This window comes from Bubalus bubalis, chromosome 7 (genome assembly GCF_019923935.1).
Source record: "Bubalus bubalis isolate 160015118507 breed Murrah chromosome 7, NDDB_SH_1, whole genome shotgun sequence".
NCBI lineage: Eukaryota > Metazoa > Chordata > Mammalia > Artiodactyla > Bovidae > Bubalus > Bubalus bubalis.
The window spans coordinates 48825446-48847233 of record NC_059163.1 but is presented as its reverse complement, the minus strand read 5'-3'; the positions used below and the strand labels follow the sequence as shown (position 1 = coordinate 48847233).

Below are 21788 nucleotides of genomic sequence, written 5' to 3'. Positions count from 1 at the left end.
AGACATCGCCCACCGCCGACCCCAGCCCCAGCCCCGCTTCCCGGAATCAAGGCGCCTCCAACCCCACAGCCACAGCATCTGCCCCGTGCCGGCGCAGCAGGACCTAGGCCCGCGCCCGGCGCTGTTGTTCCCGGCGCCCGCCATTGGCTGCGCGGTCGCCTCCAACCCCCCCTCCCCCCCGCCCCCCGTTGCCCCCTCCCAGGCTGCCTGTCCCATTTCCCCCACGCCTCACGGGGCCCCGCACTGGCTCCTAGAGACCCCAGGGGCGCGGCGCGCGCGGAGCGGCGCCGTGGGCGGGGCCTCGCGCAGGGCGCCCCGGGATTGGCCGCGAGAAGCAAGGGGTGGGGCCGGTCGCGGAGAAAACAGCGCGCGCGCAACCCGGCTGCAGTCCCAGCCGGGAGCCCGAACCTGCACTAGTTGGCCTCCGCGTCCTCTCCGGTGCATTTTTTTTTTTTTCCCCCTTTCTTTTTCTTTTCTTCTTCTTCTCAACCGCGGGGTCCTCTGCTTGGTCCTCCCGCCGCTGTCGCACAGCGCGATCCTCTTCCTGCCCTGCAGGTCCCGTCCCCCGCGGTGAAGCCCCGGCCAAAGCGGCGATGCGCCTCATTCAGAACATGTGCACCATCGCCGAGTACCCCGCCCCGGGCAGCGCAGCCGCAGCCGATTGCTGCCTGGGGGCCGCGGGCCGCCGCCTGGTCAAGATCGCCGTAGTGGGCGCCAGTGGCGTGGGCAAGACTGGTGAGTCCTCGCGCTCCGGCGAGAACCCGCTTAACTCTCGGTCTGGAGTTCGGCGGCCCCCGCTGGCAGTTTCGACTAAACCCGGCTTGGGGTAGAGGTTGATCCACGGTCCCTGGGAAAGGACCTTAGACAGCTTCGTTTCCACTCCCCCTTCCTTCGTCAGATGAGGGAAACAAACTGATCCTAAATGGCTTGACGGCCCTCTGCACAACCGACACAACTGGGATTCGAAGTTTTGGGTTCTTGAGCCCCTGGCAGTATCTGGCACAGAAAGGGGAGTCAGTGAACGTAACCCTTCCTGGAGCTCTTAAAGCTTAGGAAAGACGTTTGTGTGCGGGCAGGCTTAGGTGTGGCTCGGCCGGGCTCGGAGAATGGGGGTGGGCCAAATGACCCTTCCAGCTGGACAGAGCCATAATTCACAATGCCTCCTAGCCCCCTCGCCGTTGTGTCTGGAAGTAGGGTCAGGGAGCTGCAGGGTAGGAATTTCATTTGGTGGCTGGCTTTGCCCGAGAGTTGTTTTTTAGGGTGGGGGTTGAAGTGGGGAGACCAATCTAACTTCTTGTGCCAAGGCTAACCCCCTTTCCTTTCTCTTTTCTGACCTGCAGCTCTCGTGGTCCGGTTCCTCACCAAACGATTCATCGGCGACTATGAAAGAAACGCAGGTGAGGAAATGTATTTGAAGAAAGTGCTGTCAGCCTGCCAGTACTGCTGTTCCCATTTTTTAAGTGTCTACCAGGCAGGTTCCTTCAGAGTGACAGCCAGAGCACCGGGATCCTGCCACTTCCAACTTTCCTAGCCCCCTCCTGAGTGCCCTCCCTTCCCATAACTGCCATCTGGCCTCATTCCATTCCAAGCCCATTCATCATTTTATCAAGTGCCTGAAAGTATTCTCCTTGGTATGTTTTAACTATAGGGACCCCAGTTGGAAGCACCCTTTGTACTCAAGAGCCTCTCCCTTTAAAACACTCCTGCAAAAGTCATAAAAAAAAAAAAAAAAAAAAAGATGGCCAGCGCCTACCCCCACCCCTCGCCTTCTCTGTTGGCTGCCTTTCAGAGGTGACCTTTTAAAGCAGAGGCCAAAGGAACACAGTTGTAAACCTAAAGTTCTCTTTTCTTAACAAAGAAAAATAACTACATGGTAAAATTTTAGGAGGAGAGTTCCTGAATAAATGATTGGACACCCTTTCAATCCCTGTGATTAAGGATATCCACTGGGGAGGCTTAAGGGCTTTCTACCTATGCTCTGTTAGCAAATTGCTTAATTCCTTAGACCATATGAAGTACCTACAGGGGATTACTTCAAATGTACTATATAAACCATCCTCTGATAAGGCATGGCAGCCTTCTGCTTTGATGTAGAGTCAGCTATGTTATGTTACAATTTTATTCCAATTGATGATGTTGGCGGTGAATTTACTAACAATATCTGCCCACTAAGCCATTATATCAAATGGCTAAAAAATAAATTGGTGCCAAAGAGCAATAAGTACGAAAATAGACCAAGAACATTTTTTTTCAAGGAAATTCTCTAAACATGTAAGTTTTGTTTAAAATTAGACAATTAAGTTCCAAAAATGTAACAAGCTTTGTCCTAGTTTTAATAAACTTGCCTATGCAGGGTTGAAACTGCAGTTGTTTTAAAAAAACATCTGAAATAAGTCCACTAAATAGAATAGACTATAGCTTATTTTGTGTATTGGTTCAGGTTATAATTTCTAAGTAAAAATTATCCTACGATGTTTTTTTTTTCCTCCCTACAATGTTTTAAAAGTTGTACAAGAAGGAAGGACATAACCTTTTCTCCCCCCCTTTATAGGTAATCTCTATACCAGACAAGTCCAAATAGAAGGTGAAACCCTGGCTATTCAGGTTCAAGACACTCCAGGTATTCAGGTGAGTGTCTGATATATGTGATTAAGTCTAAAGGGAGTCTGCTTGGCCACAGAGTTGTTCTCCTGTTTTCAAAGTACCTTGTGCCGAAGAAGGAAAGAAACCTGGGGAGTCAAGTCTAGGCTTTTATATATTGCTTGACACTTCAGTTGTATCTGGCTGTTGATCAGTCTTAGCCTAGATGGGAGACTTGGCTAAAGGGGCAGAAATCTTTTAGGACGATTTTACTCAGCAGGAAAGACCAAAGCAAACACACTTGGATTTGGCAGAATGCCCGTACTAGGGTTTAAAAGGTCAGTTTTTACATTTGTGTTTTTGGCATTAAAAATCAAACATCTAGGTATCGTCTCCAAATCCTCAGAATCACTCTTACACTGTGGAAAGTTACTCTATAGACAAAGAGCCATGCTAGCATGTGTGTGTGTGTGTTTTCCCTCTTGAACTGGGCAGTTATCCAGGTTTAAATGCTTCCAGCTCCTATCTTTACTTCCCCAGACTTACTGTCTAGCCAGTTAATTTCCCATTTTGTGCAACTACAAAGTCTCTCTGCATGGAGTTCTCTGCAGGTCAGTTTTCCACTTGAGTGTGGTGAGCAGCTCTGTTATTTATTCCAGCTCCATGCAGCTGGATCAACATATTGTCGAGAAAGCTAAAGTGTGGGGGGATAGAACTTGTTGATGGCCTGCAACCTGGTGTTCTTGCTCAGGGCTCTTTTGAATTCTCTCTGTAGCTGAGCCAGGGCTCTCTCTGGCCCTTGCCCTTCACCTTGCTGTCACCCCTTCTCTTTCAGGTCCACGAGAATGGCCTGAGCTGCACTGAGCAGCTGAACAGGTGCATCCGCTGGGCAGACGCCGTGGTGATTGTCTTCTCCATCACTGACTACAAGAGCTACGAGCTCACCAGCCAGCTTCACCAGCACGTGCAGCAGCTGCACCTGGGCACCCGGCTGCCCGTGGTGGTCGTGGCCAACAAGGCCGACCTGCTACACATCAAGCAGGTGGACCCTCAGCTTGGACTGCAGCTGGCCAGCATGCTGGGCTGCTCCTTCTATGAGGTGTCCGTCAGCGAGAATGACAATGACGTCTACAACGCTTTCCACGTGCTGTGCAAAGAAGTGAGTCACAAACAGCAGCCCAGTGGCACGCCAGAGAAGCGACGGACCTCCCTCATCCCTCGGCCCAAGTCCCCCAACATGCAGGACCTGAAGAGGAGGTTCAAGCAAGCCCTCTCGGCCAAAGTCAGGACTGTCACCTCCGTCTGAAGCAGGGGTACTCGAGGGGGTTCGGTCTTCCCGGGAAGGGGTCCGGGGTGATGCAGGAATGTTGGACGCTGGCGGTTACTTGTGGTTCCAGGAAGGGCTGGAGCAGAGAGGCCAGGAGGGCCTGTTGAACCGCTTCAGGAGTGGAAGTGTCGTCCTGAGCAGGGGAACAGAACTGATGTGGTGTGAACCAGTCACCTCTGATGATGCCAAACAGCCTCCACAACTTTCCCTCTGGAGTGGGGAGGGATTGGGTGATGGCTTGGGATTTTGTTAACTACCTTGTAAATGACAGTCAGTTGTAGATTCACCCAATATATTGATGTGATTTACAGTGGGAATGAAAGAACAGATTAAGCATTCACAGACTTTTTTTTTTTTTCTTCTTTCTTTTTCTCCCCCCAAGAGAAAGAATTGATTTTCTTATACAAGTATGTGTCTCTGGAATACTCTTCCTTATAGAATGACTTTCAAACCTGAAGGATACTCAGATTTCTTTTTTTTTTTTTTTTAAGAAAAAGAAGAAAATGCTACCTCCACCTGACTAGAAAGAGTGGAGTTTATGGGCCGAATGTTATATATGCAGGCGTGTGTACACTTCTGGCCTCAGACACAATATGAGGATGCTGAGTTGGGAACGTGTTGGCTGGTTGAGAGCACAAATTCTTCAGCCCCAAACTTTTGAATAATTGTGAGGCTGTATAAGTTTTTTTTTTTTTTCAGATCATTGCATCAGGTACAGAAGAACAAAATGTGTCCGACTGATTTTGGTGTGATTTGTGTAAACACAGCAATGACGCTGGGTTGTTTCCAGACCTGGCCGAGTTGTGGCTTAACTGTGGAAACACTATTTTACAGCAAGTGAACAGATGCAGGGGCGACTGCCGAATCCCCTACACAGATGCACTTTAAAAAGCCACTCATGCTTTGGCTTAAACTGTAATTTATTTTATGTACAATAAAGCTCATTTTAAAAGGGCAGACATCTGACTTGGTCTTGATCGAAATGTTCGTCTTTGGTCGTTCAGACTGTATGTCTCGGCACCTAGTGTTTCTCAGGCACGTCGAGTGGGCATTCTGCCTTCCTGGGGTGAGCCCTGGAGTCTCCCAACAAACCACCAAGGTGCATTCTATTCTTATCCCTGTTTTACAGATGAGGAAACAAACTTGAAAACAAGTTAGATAACTTGTCAAAGGCCCTGGCCTTTGAGCTTGTAAATTCTGGTTTGCTGCTCTCTAGTTGAGAGTAACATATCTATTCATTTCCTTCCTGATCCTCCAGGGAAACCTAAGACAGATGTCTGGGTCTATATTTTAAGCTGATAAGAGATGTCCTGGCTAAGCCAAGGAAGATCATGCTCCTACACAAGATCACTGCTTATTATTTGCCCTATTTGGCGAGCCTTCATTGGGTATGCCACTTTCGAAAAGTGCACGTTTTTTTCATGTTATAGAAGCTCATAGCCATTGATACGGGGTGGTTCAGGAACCCCTCCCTTGTGGCACCTGCCCCAGGGGATGTGCTAAAACTCTCATCTGCTTCCATCCGGGCCAGGGAGAACTTTCATACAAGCCAGGTGAGTCACCACCTTTACGGGCAAATAATTACACCTTGTATTTGTCTGAGAGTGCTTTCATATATCTGATCTCATGTAACCCTCAGGATAACCCTGTGGGGAGGGCAGAGGAGGAAATACCACCATTTCTACAGGTGAGAGAAACAGGCTCTGAGTTTAGAGTGATGTCCTTGAGTTCACAGAAAGGGCATGAATCAATGTTTTCTGACAATATTCAATGTTCTTACTCCTTCACAGCATTTCATATTGCTGCATGTATGGGGCCTTGGGACTGAGGGAGGCGGCCATGATGAAGAGTTGAGGGTCTGGCACAATGCCAGATGTTCAAATCTGTTTTTTCACAGGGTAAATGTCCTGCCTGCTCTTGACAGGGCTTCTGGTTATGCCCTACACCTTCCTTAGGTGGAGGGCAATTTTCTACACTTCCTAAGCCTAACCTAATCTCGGAGAAGGTATTGGGTGCAGGGAGGGAATGGTGCTCACAAGAGATTCTAAAAACATCTCCTTTCAAAGGCAGTAGCAAGGATCTCTGATTAGATTCTGCTCACGTTTGGTTTCATTCATCCTACATGGCTATATTAGTAATGTCCACTGAGTGAGTGGTTCATCTTTATATACTTAACAATGGTCTTCTACCCATGTTCTGGAAATAAAGAAGATGAGTGTTCCCTGGGGCTTTATCTTGCAGTGGTGCTGAGCAGTGCTGGACATCCTCTGTTTATGAGTGGTGCCTGGCTGCCTCCCTCTCCATTCCACCTGTTCCAGGAATCTGCAGAGCTCAGGCAGACCTCTCCTCCTCCCTCGTGAGCTGTCCTTCCTGACCTCCTGGCACTTCTCCATTGCCTCTCACTTCCCCACCACACTGGACTCGGTCTCTTAAACTTCCTTTCAGAAATTCGAGCTGAAAGATTCTCAGGGTTCTCATCCATCCTGGGGATAATGCTTCACTGGAGGCCACTCTGGAAGAGAGAAATTGACCCCTGGCTAGAAACCACCTGAGTTCCACTCCTGTCCACTGTCTCAGGCTGACTTGACTATAGTTCTAGAGTACACCATGTTTTCTTCTCACGAATTTATCTTCCTATTTTGTTACCTTTGTTCCTCTCTTTCGTTATATCTCTGAATCCCTCGTTTGTTTTTAGTATGTGCAATCACATGGCACCGAGGATGGTCCCCTCCTACCTAGGTAGGGGATGGACTCCCTGCCACCTGGGTAGAAGGGAAAGGTGTGTGTGTGTTCAGGGAGTGAAGAAAGGAGTCGGAATTACTGAGCATTTACAGTATGCCAGACTATAATCCATCTCCTTTAATCTTTTGAAGAATCCTGCAAGGAAGGTAATGATAGCATTTCCAGTTTAAAGATGAGAAAACTGAGAGTCGGACAGATGAAAGCTGGGATCACACAGGCAGTCATTGTTTCTATTGACTGAAAACCCCAGCACTGGAGGGGGATTTGAAATAACTTTCATTCTTCACATCAACCCCACAATCCATCTTTAGTCCCTTCTACAGACACAGAGTAGGGAGGCTCAGAAAAACAAGCTCCTAAGTGGCAGATTCAGATTCAAGACTCCACCCAGGTCTGCCTGATGCCCAGACACCAGGCAGCCAGCTCACGACTTTGCCAGCTCACGACTTTGCAAGCCACCATCGCTTCTCTGTTCCTCTGGCTTGCAGATGTGGGCCCTCCCTGTCTTGGCCCCATGTTCTTCATCAGGCTTCCCTTAGCCTCCTTGTTGCTACCCCGGGCTCATGGCTTCTCCCTGGCCCAGGCCTGCCTGGCTGCCAAGGCCACATCTGCTCTTGCCATCAGCCAGCTGCTCACTGGCCTCCAGTCCCAGTTCAGTAACAAAGACGTCCAGGCTGGAACAGGGGCCAGCACGGCCCACAGCCCGTCTGCCTCAGCAGCAGATCCTCGTCTGTAGAGATGTCTGGCTTTCAAGTTTCCTCCCTGCTGCAAATCAAAACCATCCAAACACTCTACAGCCGGCCTGGCACTGAGTCGTGGGCTGAGGTGGCTGAATGCTCCTGGCCTGGGGCTCCCTGTCAGCACCTGGCCACCACCCTGCCCGAATCCCAGGTTCCAGAGCTGTGGGCCTGCTTGCGGTGAGCCCCTTGTGCTGGTGAAAAATGAGATTTCAACATTCACTTTATACCCTGTGGAGGATAAAGCTGTTGCTCAAGCTTGTGGTGAAATCCCTTAGGAATGAGACCTTGGGTAACTCCAGTGTTGGGTGGTGGTGTGGGGTTGCCCCGCTGAGTCTCTGCTGGTAAGTCAAGATGGTGCTTGGAAAAGGCCACTAGGAATTACAGAGCTTTATCTGTTACAATAAATAAACCAGGAGTGAAAACCCACCTTGCTCAGTGCCACAGGCTAGCTGTGTTAGGGATGGGATCCTTCTACAGCAGCCCTCTCACAAGGTGGGGACCGCTCATTATTATTCCCTGGAGTTTATAGATGGAGGTGCTGAGGCCTGGAGATCTCCACATTGCTGGCAGTGGCGAGCTGAGACTCAAACCCAGACAAGACTGTGGAGCTCTGTTCTAACCACTGCTGCTTCACAAGATACCAAGAACACAACTGTTCCCTGCACCCCCCACCCCATCCTCCACCCAGGGCCAGATGTGCTACTTCTGGAGTCCCTGCTTTTTCCTTATCTGCTGAAGGCCCTTTGCAGGATTTACACCAAGTCTTCATTTTGCTCCTGCTTTTCATTCAAGGAGCAGCACCCTGTCCTGTGCCTCCGACCTTTTTATTCAAAGCAAACTCTGGTCACCACGATCTTCTTTCAGCTCACCTTTCCTCCAAAGCCTTCTGCTATCTGATTGTCTGCCTAGCTCAGTTTCTACAACCGGTGACCACAGAGATGGAAAAAGATGATTATAAACTAAACTTTTGATGTTTCCCCCACCACTCAGAGACTGCCTTTGGCTATATTTAATCTAGTATTGTGAGCGTTTGGGGAACACAGTAACTGATGATGGGTAACATTTACAATCAGAAACTTCCTTTGTTTACCACTTCAGATTAGAAGCTTTGGAATATTCTTTTTACACAAGAGGAAATCAACTTGTAAAAATACATTAAAGGCCCAAGAGTAATATATCAATACATCTACTGTGAAAATATTCAAATGACACAAATATATTGAGAGGAGTGAAGTCCTCCTATAATAGACTCCTTCCCAGAGGGAACCGCTTGTTAGCAGTTTGAGTTTTGTATTTTCTGAGTTTCCTTTGCATATAGACATATGGTTTAAAACTTAAGCTTGAGCAGATCCTCTCACAGGGCCCAAGCTTCAGGAAAAGCACCAGATGGTCATTCTGTGAGAGACCTGGAGTCCAGGATGAGCCTCCTTCCCCACTGTGGCCTGGAATGTTGGGGACTGCCTGGCACGTGCCACTGGGGAGTTGGGAATGAATGAGTGATCAAATGAATAGATTGGAGACCCACAACAGGTTACTTATTTACTTTATTAATTAATTAATTAATTAATTTATTGGCCATGCTTAGTTTCCTGGTCAGGGAACTAAGGGAACTGCAGGGAAAATGTTAAGTTCTAACCACTGGACCGCCAGGGAATTCAAGAGGTTATTTATTCATTTAAAAAAAAAGAGTGATCTTTGCTTTAATGATCATTTCTTTGGGGCTATCTGCCATTTTCTCCCTTACTCAAATTCAAACTTCTGAGTAGAAAGAATGAAGCATCTGGGGTCTCCACTATTTTAGTACCATGAAAGAACCAGTGTTAGGTGGAAAACATACTTGGACAAAATAAAGAATCTCGGGGTCAAGAAAGCCTGCCTTGATGACATCTCAAAATGATTTCCAACTTCACAGTTTTCCCATAAAATGGTAGTGTTTTGCAGAGAACTAAAAGTAGAGACACATTTTGGTTTACATTTTATTTCTTCTACCTGTTTAATTCACACTAGTCATTGTTTTTCAGCTTTCCCTCTTTATTGTAAACATCTTTTAGAGACACTAGAAATTTCCATCAACTATACACCTACAAATGCATGGATTCCAAGAGGTTCCTTTCTGCTGGAGTTCTTATATAATTCCACTCTGTGGGTCTAGGTTTTTCTGTTATGGCTAGAAGGAAGGCTAAGCTTTACAGAAAAGAAAGTAGAAATGTGTAATCAGTAGAAATGTGAAATCATAAGTCATAAGGGGTAGGGTTCCAAACTAGACCTCCTGGACCAGATATCTTTACTGGGGCCTTCCTTTGGGAAGAGAGGAAACCTTTCATGGGCTGCTCCAATCAACCTCTCTCCCACTCCTGTTCCAGGCAGGCTGGCAGCCCTGCCCAGTAAGCAGACAGGAACAATGCAGCTCTTTGTAAAGGCAGGAGATTTACAACAGAGGCAGACGATCAGCACTGCCCTAGCCGCCCCCCTCCTTTCCTCCCCTGTTCAGAAATGTCTCATCTCAAGAGAGAAACAAAGCCTCAGATCCCATTCGTGGTGTTCCCTCCTCAGCTACATTATCTTGAAAACCAAACTTTCCTGACACCCATGATTCTAAAGCATGTCTAACTTCTCCTGGAGCAACTGCAGATCAAACGGCTTGTAATCTACCAACACTCACCGACAGGCACTTGTTTAGAATGAATGAACCTGCAGGTGGAATCAGAAAGAGAGGGGTAAGGATAAATGGGCATTATCATGAGTTAAGCCAGCTGAAAGGCAGTTTGATTGATGCCTTTAGAAAAATGATTAAAAAAAAAAATCTCAGCAATACTTCACTGTGTGGTTATGAAGATCCTTTGGGCAACATTCAGTCATAACCATGATTAGTAACAGGGACATTGGTTTGGGAGGCATTGGATTTTAACAGATAACAGTATTGGGATTTCCAGCTCAGGTAGGGCTCATCTTCTTAGGAGATGCTTAGAAGCCAAGGTCTGGATGCAGCCGGTCAGTCGCAAACAACAGCTCAGGGATATTAAGTGGCTTCAGAAGTCGCGTGGACAGCACGATTACCTAACAATGGGAGGGGCAAACACATTGCAGACAATTAGGAGAGCCAACCCCAGCTTATTGTGTAACAAGAAATAAAATGCAACACCCTTCTTTGAGGGGAAGGCATAGAGTGGATACTGTGGAGGAAAAGGCAGAAGGCAGCTGCTGGAATGCCAGTGGGTTCTTGAGTCCCGGGTGGAAGAAGGGGAACGCAGGCTGCGAAGAGTGGCTTGCAGGACAGCAGGGCTGCATCTGCTGAGCCTTTAACCAGTGGGCACTGGGCAGGGCCAAGCCTAGCCACCACCTCGCTGCTTAGTTGTACTAAATCAGACCTTTGCTTTGTAATCTGGTAATCTGAACTCCACAAAGAGGTCCCTCTCTCCTCCAGGGAGGCTTTGCTCCTTCCGGGAAAGAGAGAAGGCATACTCAAGAGCAGCATGTTGCTGTGGGTGATAATGATGATGATGACTGTATCTATCTACTAGTATCCAGTTTCCATGACAGAAAGTCATCATCTCACAGCTCAGGAGGTCAGAAGTCCAAGATGCAGGTGTTGGCAGGTTGGTTCCATCTACGGGTTGCAAGGGTGAACCTTCCCCCTCAAGCTCCCTCATGTCTTCACCCTGTCTTCCCTCTGCGTGTCTGTCTCTGGGTCTCTCTTTCCCCTTTGATAAGGACACAGTTGTATAGGATTAGAGCTTACCCTAATGACCTCATCTTTTTTTTAATTAATTATTTTAATTGGAGGCTAATTACTTTACGGTATTGTGGTGGTTTTTCCCATACATTAACATGAATCAGCCATAGGTGTACATGTGTCCCCCTGTCCCGAAACCCCCTCTCACCTCTCCCTCATTCCATCTCTCTGGGTCCCAGTGACCAGCTTTGAGTGCCCCATTTCATGCATCAAACGTGGACTGGTTAATGACCTGATCTTAATTGTGCTCAGTTGCTCAGTTGGCCAGGCTCCTCTGTCCATAGAATTTTCCAGGCAAGAATACTGGAGTAAGTTGCCGTTTCCTACTCCAGGGGAATCTTCCTGACCCGGGATTGAACCCTGCGTCTCCTACATGTCCTGCATTGGCAGGTAGGTTCTTTACCGCTAGCACCACCTGGAAAGCCCTTCATCTAAACTGATCATCTGCAAAGACCTATTTCCAAATAAGGCCACATTCACAGGTACTAGGGGTTTGGACTTTAACATCTTTTGGGAGGGGACACATTTCCACCCATGACAATGATGATAATAATGATATTTGCTAATATTTATTAGTTCTTATGATGTGCCAGGCACAGAGGATGCTCTCATTTAATATCCATTTAATCGTCATAACAACCCTATTTGCAGATGAGGAAAAAGAAAAACAGAAAGATTAAGTAACTTGACCAAGGACACACAGGAAGAAGCTGAATCAGGATTCCAACCCAGGCAGGCTGGCTCCAGTGTCCAAGTGCCTATCGGGTCACTTCTCCATTATCAAGGGCTCTGGGAAGGCTGCTTACTCCGAGTCCACATGGACACTTGGACCTCTCTGGCCTGTTGTCATGGTATCCCCCTCTGCTTCCCCAAGACTCAGCTACTCCTGTGGGGAAGAGTTCCCTCTGCAGCACTGGGAGAGTTTGTTTCCAGGGCTGGGCTGGGGCAGCGATATGCTCTGTCAATCTGGTGAGGTTTTCCCAGGTAGGGGTTTTACACCCAGATGATGAGGGAAGTGAGGAAGGAGGCACTGGAGTCAGATTCTGGAGCCCAGCCCCTGATTGCAGGGGCCCCAGGTGGCCAGAAAGCCTGGGCTCTAAGGGGTCACACCACCTGGCTGGGTCTCTTGGTGGGGAGCAAAAGACTCACTTACTCTTCCCCTCCTGCACCCCCATATTGTGCTAGGTAGAACGAAACCAATAAATCAACCAATTCACTGGCCAAAAACAGAGCCTACTCTCTTATGTGGAGGACAAGCAGAGGGAAGGGAGGAGAGAAGAAAGCATTTTAGAATGTTCTTGTTCTCAGTATTAAAAAGTTTTCTGTTTAAAACAAAAATTAACTGTTGAAAGCAGTGATTACTTTTTATTTTGAAAGAGAATTATCCTTGAAAATATATGGTTAATATCAGTCAAGTCATATTTTTGGCAGAAGAAGTACACTGCAGTCTGTGCTCACATTTTTCCTTGAAAGCCATGTGATGAGAGTTTGAGGGCCGAGAGTGAACGCTAGCACCCTCTTATCACATGGTGTAGACACCACTGGAATCTGCGGCTCTGGAGAGGGCCTCTACTCACCCCTCAGGGTCTTCGAGACCAAGTCCAACAGATAGTTGAGAATGGTGGTACCCAGACCAGCAGGCTCATCAGATGCTAGCAGAGCCCGGCACCATGGCTGATTGGCTATGTAAACTGGGGAAGGTTATTCCGCTTGTGGCCTCACTTTATCTGTCCCAGGAGAAAAATAGAAGCTTGTAGAATTACGGCAAGGATTACCCAAGGTGAAGACCGTAATGCACACAAGATGCTCAGCAATTCTGAGCTGCTGTTTTACTGTGATTTTGCGACTGGTCATGGTGGTTTAGTCACTAAGTCGTGTCCAACTCTTGAGACGCCATGGACTGTAGCCCATCAGGCTCCTCGGTCCATGTGATTCTTCAGGCAAGAATACTGGAGTGGGTAGCCATTGCCTTCTCCAGGGAATCATCTTGACCAAAGGATTGAACCTGGGTCTCCTGCATTGCAGGCAGAGTCTTTACCTATTGAGCCACCAGGGAAGCCCAGGCCTCCTTTTGAATATTAGGAAAACTAAGAACTCTCTAGAAAAATACATGTAAGTTCATCTATACAAGATTTTGAATATAGTTTCAGGTGAGGTTTGTGGCTAACTAGGATTCGTAGACCACAGGTTGTGCTGTGCTTAGTCGCTCAGCCATGTCTGAATCTTTGTGACCCCATGGACTAGAGCCCGCCAGGCTCCTCTGTCCATGGGGATTCTTCAGGCAAGGATACTGGAATGGGGAGCCATGCCATTCTCCAGGGGATCTTCCCAACCCAGGGACTGAACCCAGGTCTCCCACATTGCAGGAGGATTCTTTACCATCTGAGCCACCAGGGAACCCCAGATAACAAGTTAAAAAGACCGTTATTCAGACATTTTTAAAAGACCACACATAAAGACAAGAATCCTTTGCATGAGAGTAGACTCTCGAGAAGTACAGGAGGACAGGTAGCTAGGCCACAGGCCCCTCCCTTGCCCTGTGCTTGCCAGACCCCACCACCTGGGTTAGATGGGGCTAACCACCATGGTTAGACCATGCTAACCCCTGGGGTCCTTAGTTCCAAAGCCAAGACTGCAGATTCCTCTCTGGCTCAGGTGAGGGCAAGTATAATGGCTAGAGTGAGTCTCTGAGGATGCATACGTCTCATGAACACGGTAGAGGAGCTGGGAGGGAAAGGCTATAGACTCGGTTGATGTGCAGACTTCCAGGGCAGTGACAACTAAGCCCAAAGAATCCATCACTCTCAGGGTGTAGGCTGGGCTTTCAGTCGTGGCTGATGGACATTGGCCCAGTCACCTGCACTGAGCCGGGACTAAGGACCGGGACCCTGTCACAACTAGACAAGTGGGTATTTGGCATGAAGGCTGAACCAGAGGACGTCTTGGGTGTGTTCTGGAGGGTAGGAAAGAAACAATGGAAAACAAAGGCAGTCTGTGAAGTAACTGAGAGGTGTCAGTGTCATTAGGAGGGAAGGACGTTGAGACCAAGGACTCCCGCCAGATGGTACAGTGGCCTTAGGAGTGTCCAATGTGAGTGGGGCCTCAGTTGGCCACCTGCCAGACGACGGACCCTGAAGAATTTGCTGGATCACTCTGAGCCTCAAGTTCTTAGTCTGTGAAGTGGAAATAATGACACCCACCTCACACGACTATCATAAGGATCAAATGTGAACACAGATATAAAATACTCAGCACAATGACAGGCTCTGGAGGGGCTTAAAATGGTGCCTGCTGGTTTCATCTTCATTAGCACCACCGCCTCCACTAGTCCCATCCTCTGCTGTGCTCCCTCTACTCAGCGCAGAGCAGTCACTGGGCTGATACAGGGGAGGGGGATGTGCCAGAGGCGTCTTCCCCACGTGTAAGCCTGATAGCATTTACTCACAGGCTGCAAATCCTGACTGCCTTCCTCCACCCTTTCTAAGCTTGACCCACTGCTGCAGAATAAACAAAGAATGAGAGAACTGAGGACAGTCTACTGGACCTCTGGGACAACATTAAAGGCATCAACATTCACATTATAGGGGTCCCAGAAGGAGAGAGAGAGAGAGAAAGGGCCTGAGAAAACATCTGAAAAGATCATAGCCAAAAGCTGCCCTAATATGGTAAAGGAAATAGTCACTCAAGTCCAAGAACCACAGAGAGTCCCATACAGGATAAACTGAAGGAAGAACATACCAAGACACATATTAATCAAACTGGCAAAACTTAAAGACAAAGAGAAAAATATTAAAAGCAACAAGGGAACAGCAACAAATAACATACAAGAGAATCCCCGTAAGGTTATCAGCTGATTTTTCAGCAGAAACTCTGCAGGCTGGAGGGAGTGGCACAGTATATTTAAAGTGATGAAAGGGAAAAACCTACAATCAAGAATACTTTACCCAAAGGCTTGTTCAGACCCGATAGGGAAATCAAAAGCTTTCTAGATAAGCACAAGCTAAGAGCATTCAGCACCACCAAACTAGCTGTACAACAAATATTAAAGGAACTTTTCTAGATGGAAAAGAAGAGGCCATAACTAAAAATAAGAAAATTATGAATGGGGAAGCTCACTGGTAAAGGCAAATGTACAGTAAAGGTAGGAAATCACCCCACACAAATACGAATTCAAAACCAGCAACTGTGAGAAGAGGAGAGTACAAATGCAGGCTATTGGACATGCATTTGAAATTAAGAGACCAGTCTTACATGTAGATAAATTGCTATATCAAAAACTTATGGTAACCACAAACCAAAAATCTATAAGCCTCACCCTCTTAGAGAGCATCGCAAGACTTTGGAGTCTGATGGCTGCTCAGCACTCCACACCCCAGCCCCTGGCCACAGCATCCCCCTCATCACCAGTTCCACATTCTAGACACTCTAAACTATTTGCAGTTTCACAAATGGAACTTTGGAGGTGTTTCTTCATCTCGAATGAGAGTTACCAACTCTTTGCCTGAAGACCTTTTAGTCATCCTTCAACGATCTGCTCAGGCATCACCACCTCCAGGAAGCCTTCCCAGACCACCTCTCCCTGAAGACTGAGGATGTTCCCATGGCTGTTGCTATTACACTGTATTCCTTGTTTCCTTGAGTTTCTTTGTTGTTTGCTAGCACAGTGCCTGATACCTAGCAGATCCCTGATACAATAAGTTAGCCAATGATTCATTAATTGAATAAACAAAAACAAGACTAGGAAGGAGGAAGTGGGTTTAGCCATGTTCAGCAGTAACATTTTCACACCAAGAGGCTCTGGTAGCTCAAATATAATGGCTCTGTGTAAATTTGTTTCAAATTGGTTTAACTGAAAACCCATTTGTCTAAAATTCCTATTTTGAAGAACAAGCAGGATCACATGGCTAACATTTCCTTTACAGTATAATAGCTGATGGTCCTTAAGTATTTTCACATCTCAGGCGTCTTTTGTTCATTTTCAGTTTTCTAGCCTATTCAAGTGAAGGTATTTTTGCATTATTTGACTAAAATAGTCCTTAAAATTATAAAAATCTTAGCTAAATGAAGGGGGCGGGGTGCGGAAGGACACTCTAAAATGAAAAAGAAAATGCTTAAAGCAATTCTAAATCAGCCTGCTGGATATGAAATTTAAATGTTATAAACATAGTCATCAAACATGCGATATGAGGCAAATTAAGCACTAGAGACTTCCTTTCAGAGGACTGGCTTTTTCTCAAGCAACCGAGGGCAAGGATGAAAATCTCCATCTGTGAGGCAGGGCCAGAGGGCCCAAAGGCACCTCGGAACCAAGCCCCTAAAAAGCAGCCTTTGGGGCTCCATGCAGGTTCTCCTCCAGCTGAAAGAAGAACCGCCTGTCTCTGCGCTCAGTCTGCCCTAGTTCCTGCAGGAGTGGCCCAGTCCACTGCTTTCTCTCCACTTTTTGCTTTTTTGGGCCATAGCTATAATTTGGAGGTGCCGGCATCTTCCTGTTCTATTTCTGCTGAAAGAGAGGAAGCAGGGCAGCCCAGGATTTAGACTCATATCCCTTGATTTCCAACACTGTGAATTGAAAGGAGCAGGGGACAAAAATGTTTTTTTCTCTATTTTTCTCTTAAACTTGGGAGCTGCTTTCCAGTACAAGCAACTCACATGCACAGGCACCAACATGCATATTCATCCAGCTGATTACTGGCTCTTGAGCACATATCATATTCAAGGCACTATTTGCCCTCATCTGTACAGGTGCCACATGTGTTAAACATAAAAGGTGTGTCTTGTTAAACCACTGGGATAGTGGACTAAAACAGACATGATCAAACTTTCTGGAAAACTCATTGCCTTTGTGTTGCTGGTGGGGTGAGTGTGTTGTGTTTAGGCTCTTCTAACGAATCCCCTGAGATTTCAGATGTCTCCATTTTTGTCCCTTCTGATGGTTGTTTAAAAGGAAGTTACTTGAGGGAAAACAACAAGAAACTTCTATTGCAAATGACTTCAGCATTGCTAAGAGGATTGCATCAAATATCAAAGATACACGAAATGCATAGGAATAAAGGGCAATATTAATAAGAATAATATGAACATGTGTGATGCTGTCTAATATTTCAAATTATAAGGTAAAGAAGAAAAACTGTAAATCTCACTGACGTTTTCCTTAGAATAGGAAACTTCAAAACAAATTAAATGCAGACCAGAAGGAAAAAAAAAAAAAGAAGTCGCCTGACTTCTCTCCTTGAGGGCTTGCATTAAATTTTAGAATAACCTGGAGCCAGGGTTTAGAGTTAGGATTTAGTTCTCCTCAAACGTCTACAGTGGCACAAAATTGTAAGTGTACGAGCATATTTCTGGGTCTACTTTTTTTTCTATTACAGTCTCACTGAACATTTGGTTCCAGAAATGCAGACGCACATGAAAGCGTGGTTGGGCAACGTGTACCGTGGAGAGCCGTGGCGGCAGGTCAGGCCCACTTTGTCTCTCTCTGTTTCCTGAGCTGGCCTTTCCCTGTACTTTCTGGGAGGGTCCCTCCCTGTTATTTTCCTCCCACAATTCCAGACTTCGGCTGGCATCTTGGCCACCTCCCAGCTCCAGGGTTTAGCCTGCAGAGCTGTCTGCAATGAGAAGAGGCCAGTGCTGGGCACACGCGTTCCAGAGCCAGGGCAAGCCTGCAAAGTCAGCTGCTTGTGGCTGCGGCTGTTTGGGGTGGGGTTGAGAGGCTGCCTGTTTGATCCCTTTTTTTGTAGTCAGGGAAGAGGGCTTTCTCTAGCTGCCCACTTTCTCTCATCAGCACGTTTAGCAACAACCAGGGGAGGAAAGCAGAGAAAACACACCCACTGTAGTGCAGGACAGCCATCCTCTGGGACTAGCAGGTGCTAACGTGGTTTCTGAATGCCACTGTTTCATGAGATCTTTATCACCCTCTGTAGAAGGGAATTTATTTCTGGATGTGCCTTGAGTGAGTGACAGTTGCTCAGTCATGCCTGACTCTTTGCAACCCTATGGACTGTAGGCTGCCAGGCTCCTCTGTCCATGGAATTCTCCAGGCAAGATGGAGTGGGTTGCCATTTCCTTCTCCAGGGGATCTTCCTGACCCAGGGATCCTACATTGCAGGCTCCTCTGCAGTCGATGGGGTTGCAAAGAGTCGGGCATGACTGAGCAACTAACACACAACACACTCTAAGTATAAAGACAGGTCAACTTAAAAAGTATCAGCAGATACATGCTTGACTTTATCTTATAATCTATAGATAACACATTAGAATATGTAATGAATCCATACACCTTTTACAAAGGAATACTCAAGACAGAAGTAGCAATAAAGTTATAAATGACAGTCATCAATCAGATGAAATAATTTAGACGAAGCTTTTCTCTCTCCAAGAAATGCGGGCTTTACGTGGCTTCTATTGGCAGTTTCCTTTGATGAGTGGGTCCCTGAATGCCTTGCACATCTCAGCTCATCAACCCTCTCCTTCAGGAGAAGCCGATGCCATCTGAAGGACCCTTCTGCCTCCACCCCTTTCCTGCAGGTATTCCCATCAGAGCACCTGCCTCTGTTCTAGAACACTCATGTCTGGCTGGAGCTTCTGTGTTTGATGTCAGTCACTCACTATTGGAGTGTAAGTTCCAGGCAAGAAGGTACATGTCTGGCTTGGTCACTGCTCTATCCTCAGCACAAAGAACAGTGCTTGGCACAGAGGAGATGCTCAATAAATGTTTACTGAATAATTAACTAATCCAATATAAGAGGCTGTTAAGTTCCTATTCCTGGGTCCAAAAAGCATCTATGTGGTACGGAATAGATATGAATCACAGCAACTGATGCAAAAGACAGGGTGGTCTTAGTTGTCCATAATCCCAGAATCAATAACAGGCTGGTGTAGTCTCCAGAAAAACTGCTTTTATCTTACAGTACTTCAATAATGCAAGTAGAATTTCTAGTGTTCAGTGGTGATGGTTTAGTCACTAAGTCACGTCCAATTCTAGCAACCCCATGAACTGTAGTCCCCCAGGCCCCCCTGTCCATGGGATTTCCCAAGCAAGACTACTGGATACCATTTCATTCTCCAGGGGATTCTTCACTGACTGAGCCACCTGGGAAGCCCTCTAGTGTTCAATATTCAATGAGTAATCATGACACCTGGTGCCAGATCCTTTCTGAGGTGCTGGAATTAAAATAAGTGCAAAGTCCTGAGGCTAGGGAAGAGAGGCCAGCAGAAGCGGGTAGGAAAAGAAGGCCCAGAGGCAGGTAGGGGCCGTGGTGGGAGGAGGAGGTGGCCCCAGCGCCTCTGCACTGCTCAGCCCCTGGCAAGGGAGGAGCTCAGGTGTAAGTGAGCCTGAAAAGAGAGACCAGGGTCCCAGGAGAGCAGCCTGGGAACTGGGATACCCAGGTTCATGGCACGGGCTGCAGTGAGGTCGCTGGAGGGACTGAAGACACCCAGTTTGGAGAAGAGCAGCCTGGAAGAGGACCTGTGGAGGAGGGGTGAGCCCGATCTGTTTGGAGATTCTGTGGGGCCCAGGAGCTACAGGCAGCAACTGCTGAGTGAGACCTCAGAGGGAGTGGAGGTGGACTCGGCAGAGCAAACAGTCCTAAGGGCCAAGGCCTCCAGGACTTGGGTAGGCTATGGGCAAGGGGGGGGTAAATCCTCATCCCCAGGGACCTATACACGTAGGCTGGATTAGATATGTATTAGACAGCAGTATTAGATACATGTGTTTAAATCATCGGTCAGGTTAGAGTCATTCTCTTGGTTGCCAGACCTGCCCCCCTTCAGTTGTTCCCATGTGCGCCCCGGCAGAGACCTAAGCAGGCGACAGATTAGCAGGCCTTTCCATGTACAGCCAGAGCATCCAGCCCTCATCCCTCTGAATGCACCTCTGAAGCTGGAGCTGGTTACATCTCAGATCTGGGCTGACTTAGCTGCCGGTCTGTGGAGGTCTAATACTGGGAGACCCGCCTCCGCAGGTGTTGCTTCAGCAAACAGGCAGGTAATCCACCTCCTTTCAGGACTTGGAATGAAGGCCATGCTGGTAAACAACTCCTCTCTGGAATCTTCCTAGGCCCTGTTAACTCTTCAGGGGGAGCATTCTGCACAAAGGACAAGCAGCAGGCACGCCTGCCCCTGAAGCCCCCAATTCTTTGAGCCACTCTCTCTGCAGATGACTGAGTACAAGGTCGGTCAGTTGCAGCCCAGCCACTGAGCCACTGCAGATTCCGGGTCTCTGTTGTCCAACTCAGGTCACATGGCTTTGAAAAAGTGTGCATTTCATCCTTTTAGAGGGGAGATTAACACGTCTGTCAGCCAGTTAACAATGCAGCAGCTAAGAATTCGGTTCACTATGTTAGGGGCAGTGAGAAGCATGCTTGCTGATAAAAAAAAGAATGTCTTGCTCAAAAAGGCAACTGCTCACTAAACAGACCCTGAACACTGCTGATGGAGTGGGTGTGAGATGAGTCTGAATTTACCACTTTACCAGAAATCCCACCAGCTATGACCAAGACAGGTGTTAGTAACAGCAGAAGTGGCCATGGCCAATGACGGGTCACTCCTTTGCTCAAAAACATGCCATGGCTCCCTGAACACCTGGGTCCCTTTCCTAAGTTGGGTGTTTGGTGACCCACAGAGATCTGGCCTTTTCTACACCACCAGGTGGGCTGGCCATCTCAACAACATCACACCACCAGACCTCAATGTGACAGAGCTCCTGTCCTGTGCACAGGCCTGGGAAGGCCCAGTCTTTGTCCTCAAGGAAAGCACGTTTGCTTCAGGAGGCTAGGTCAGCAATGGAGCCATCAGCGAGCTGCCTGGGATGCCAGCGGGGATAGGGGCTCCTTGGCTGGCTGAGTGGGTGGAAGTAGGAGACATGGGCATCTGTACCTCTCCCCCAGGGAGGAGGGGGGGCAGCCAGACATGGCTGGAATACCACCAGGATTCTGTGCGGTTGTGGTGGACAGTTCTCTTCTGAGCTGGCATCCTACCCAAAGCACTGCACTGGCATCTCTGTTCTGCTGTCTCCAAACCACAGAAGGCTGCTGGCAGCATACAGACCCAGCACAAAGCCGAAGACAGGCCCCAGGAGACAAGCCTCAACCTCAGGGTGAAGTCCCAGGCACTTCATCCCCCAGCAGGGCAGTTCCGAGGACAGTCCTCGGCCCTGGGAGGACAGAGCCTGGGGTACCCACAGCAGCAAGCAGCCCGGCCACAGACTCTGTACTGGCTTTTCTCCCTCCACTGTCTCTCTTCCAGTTCCCTCCCTTCTGCTTCTTGGGATCCCCTCCCATGTAAAGTCTGCTTGCAGCCTTCTGTTTCAGGCTGCTTTGGGAACCTACTAAGGCAAGGATTTTTCAGTCTTACTGAGTTACAGGCTCTGCTGCCCCAGCCAGCTGAGAGCTTCCAGAGACAGGGAAGTCCTTGCCTGTTCCTCAAGTCCCTCTCCCTGAGATCCTGCTGCAGGGTAGGGTGGCAACTGCTCAGAAGTGGTTTTTGATAATAACCTTGGCCACTTGTATCAAGGGCTATGTGCTGGGCACTGCACTAAGAAGCACATTCTCTCCCATCTCTCAGTTAAGATTCACAGTCACCCCACCCTGTTGCTTCAGTGAGAAAACCGAAGGCTTTTCTCACTGGGATCACCTGGCTAGTAAAAGGCAGACGGAGGAGGGCTGTGCCT

At 47.8% G+C, this 21788-nt stretch overlaps 2 protein-coding genes across 2 annotated transcripts in view; one reads left to right on the top strand and one right to left on the bottom strand.

Moving 5' to 3' along the window:
• The first annotated feature begins 374 nt into the window (after positions 1–374).
• On the top strand, positions 375–4864 carry RASL11B (RAS like family 11 member B). The gene is made up of 4 exons (XM_006047765.4): positions 375–735; positions 1341–1397; positions 2552–2628; positions 3416–4864. The coding sequence occupies exons 1-4, from the start codon at positions 594–596 to the stop codon at positions 3884–3886; spliced, it is 747 nt and encodes a 248-aa protein (XP_006047827.1). The 5' UTR covers positions 375–593; the 3' UTR covers positions 3887–4864.
• Positions 4865–9351: 4487 nt separating this feature from the next.
• Positions 9352–21788, bottom strand: part of SCFD2 (sec1 family domain containing 2) — a 394561-nt gene continuing 382124 nt past the window's right edge. Inside the window, exon 9 of the mRNA XM_006047767.4 lies at positions 9352–10446. Within this exon, the coding sequence (XP_006047829.4) occupies positions 10354–10446 (93 nt within the window). The 3' untranslated portion in view covers positions 9352–10353. The remainder of the gene's footprint in view (positions 10447–21788) is intronic.

Coding starts and splice junctions, on each gene's coding strand:
- RASL11B (XM_006047765.4), top strand. CDS start 594: ATGCGCCTCATTCAGAACATGTGCACCATCGCCGAGTACCCCGCCCCG. Junction 736..1,340: donor CAGTGGCGTGGGCAAGACTG/GTGAGTCCTCGC, acceptor TCTGACCTGCAG/CTCTCGTGGTCCGGTTCCTC. Junction 2,629..3,415: donor AAGACACTCCAGGTATTCAG/GTGAGTGTCTGA, acceptor CTTCTCTTTCAG/GTCCACGAGAATGGCCTGAG.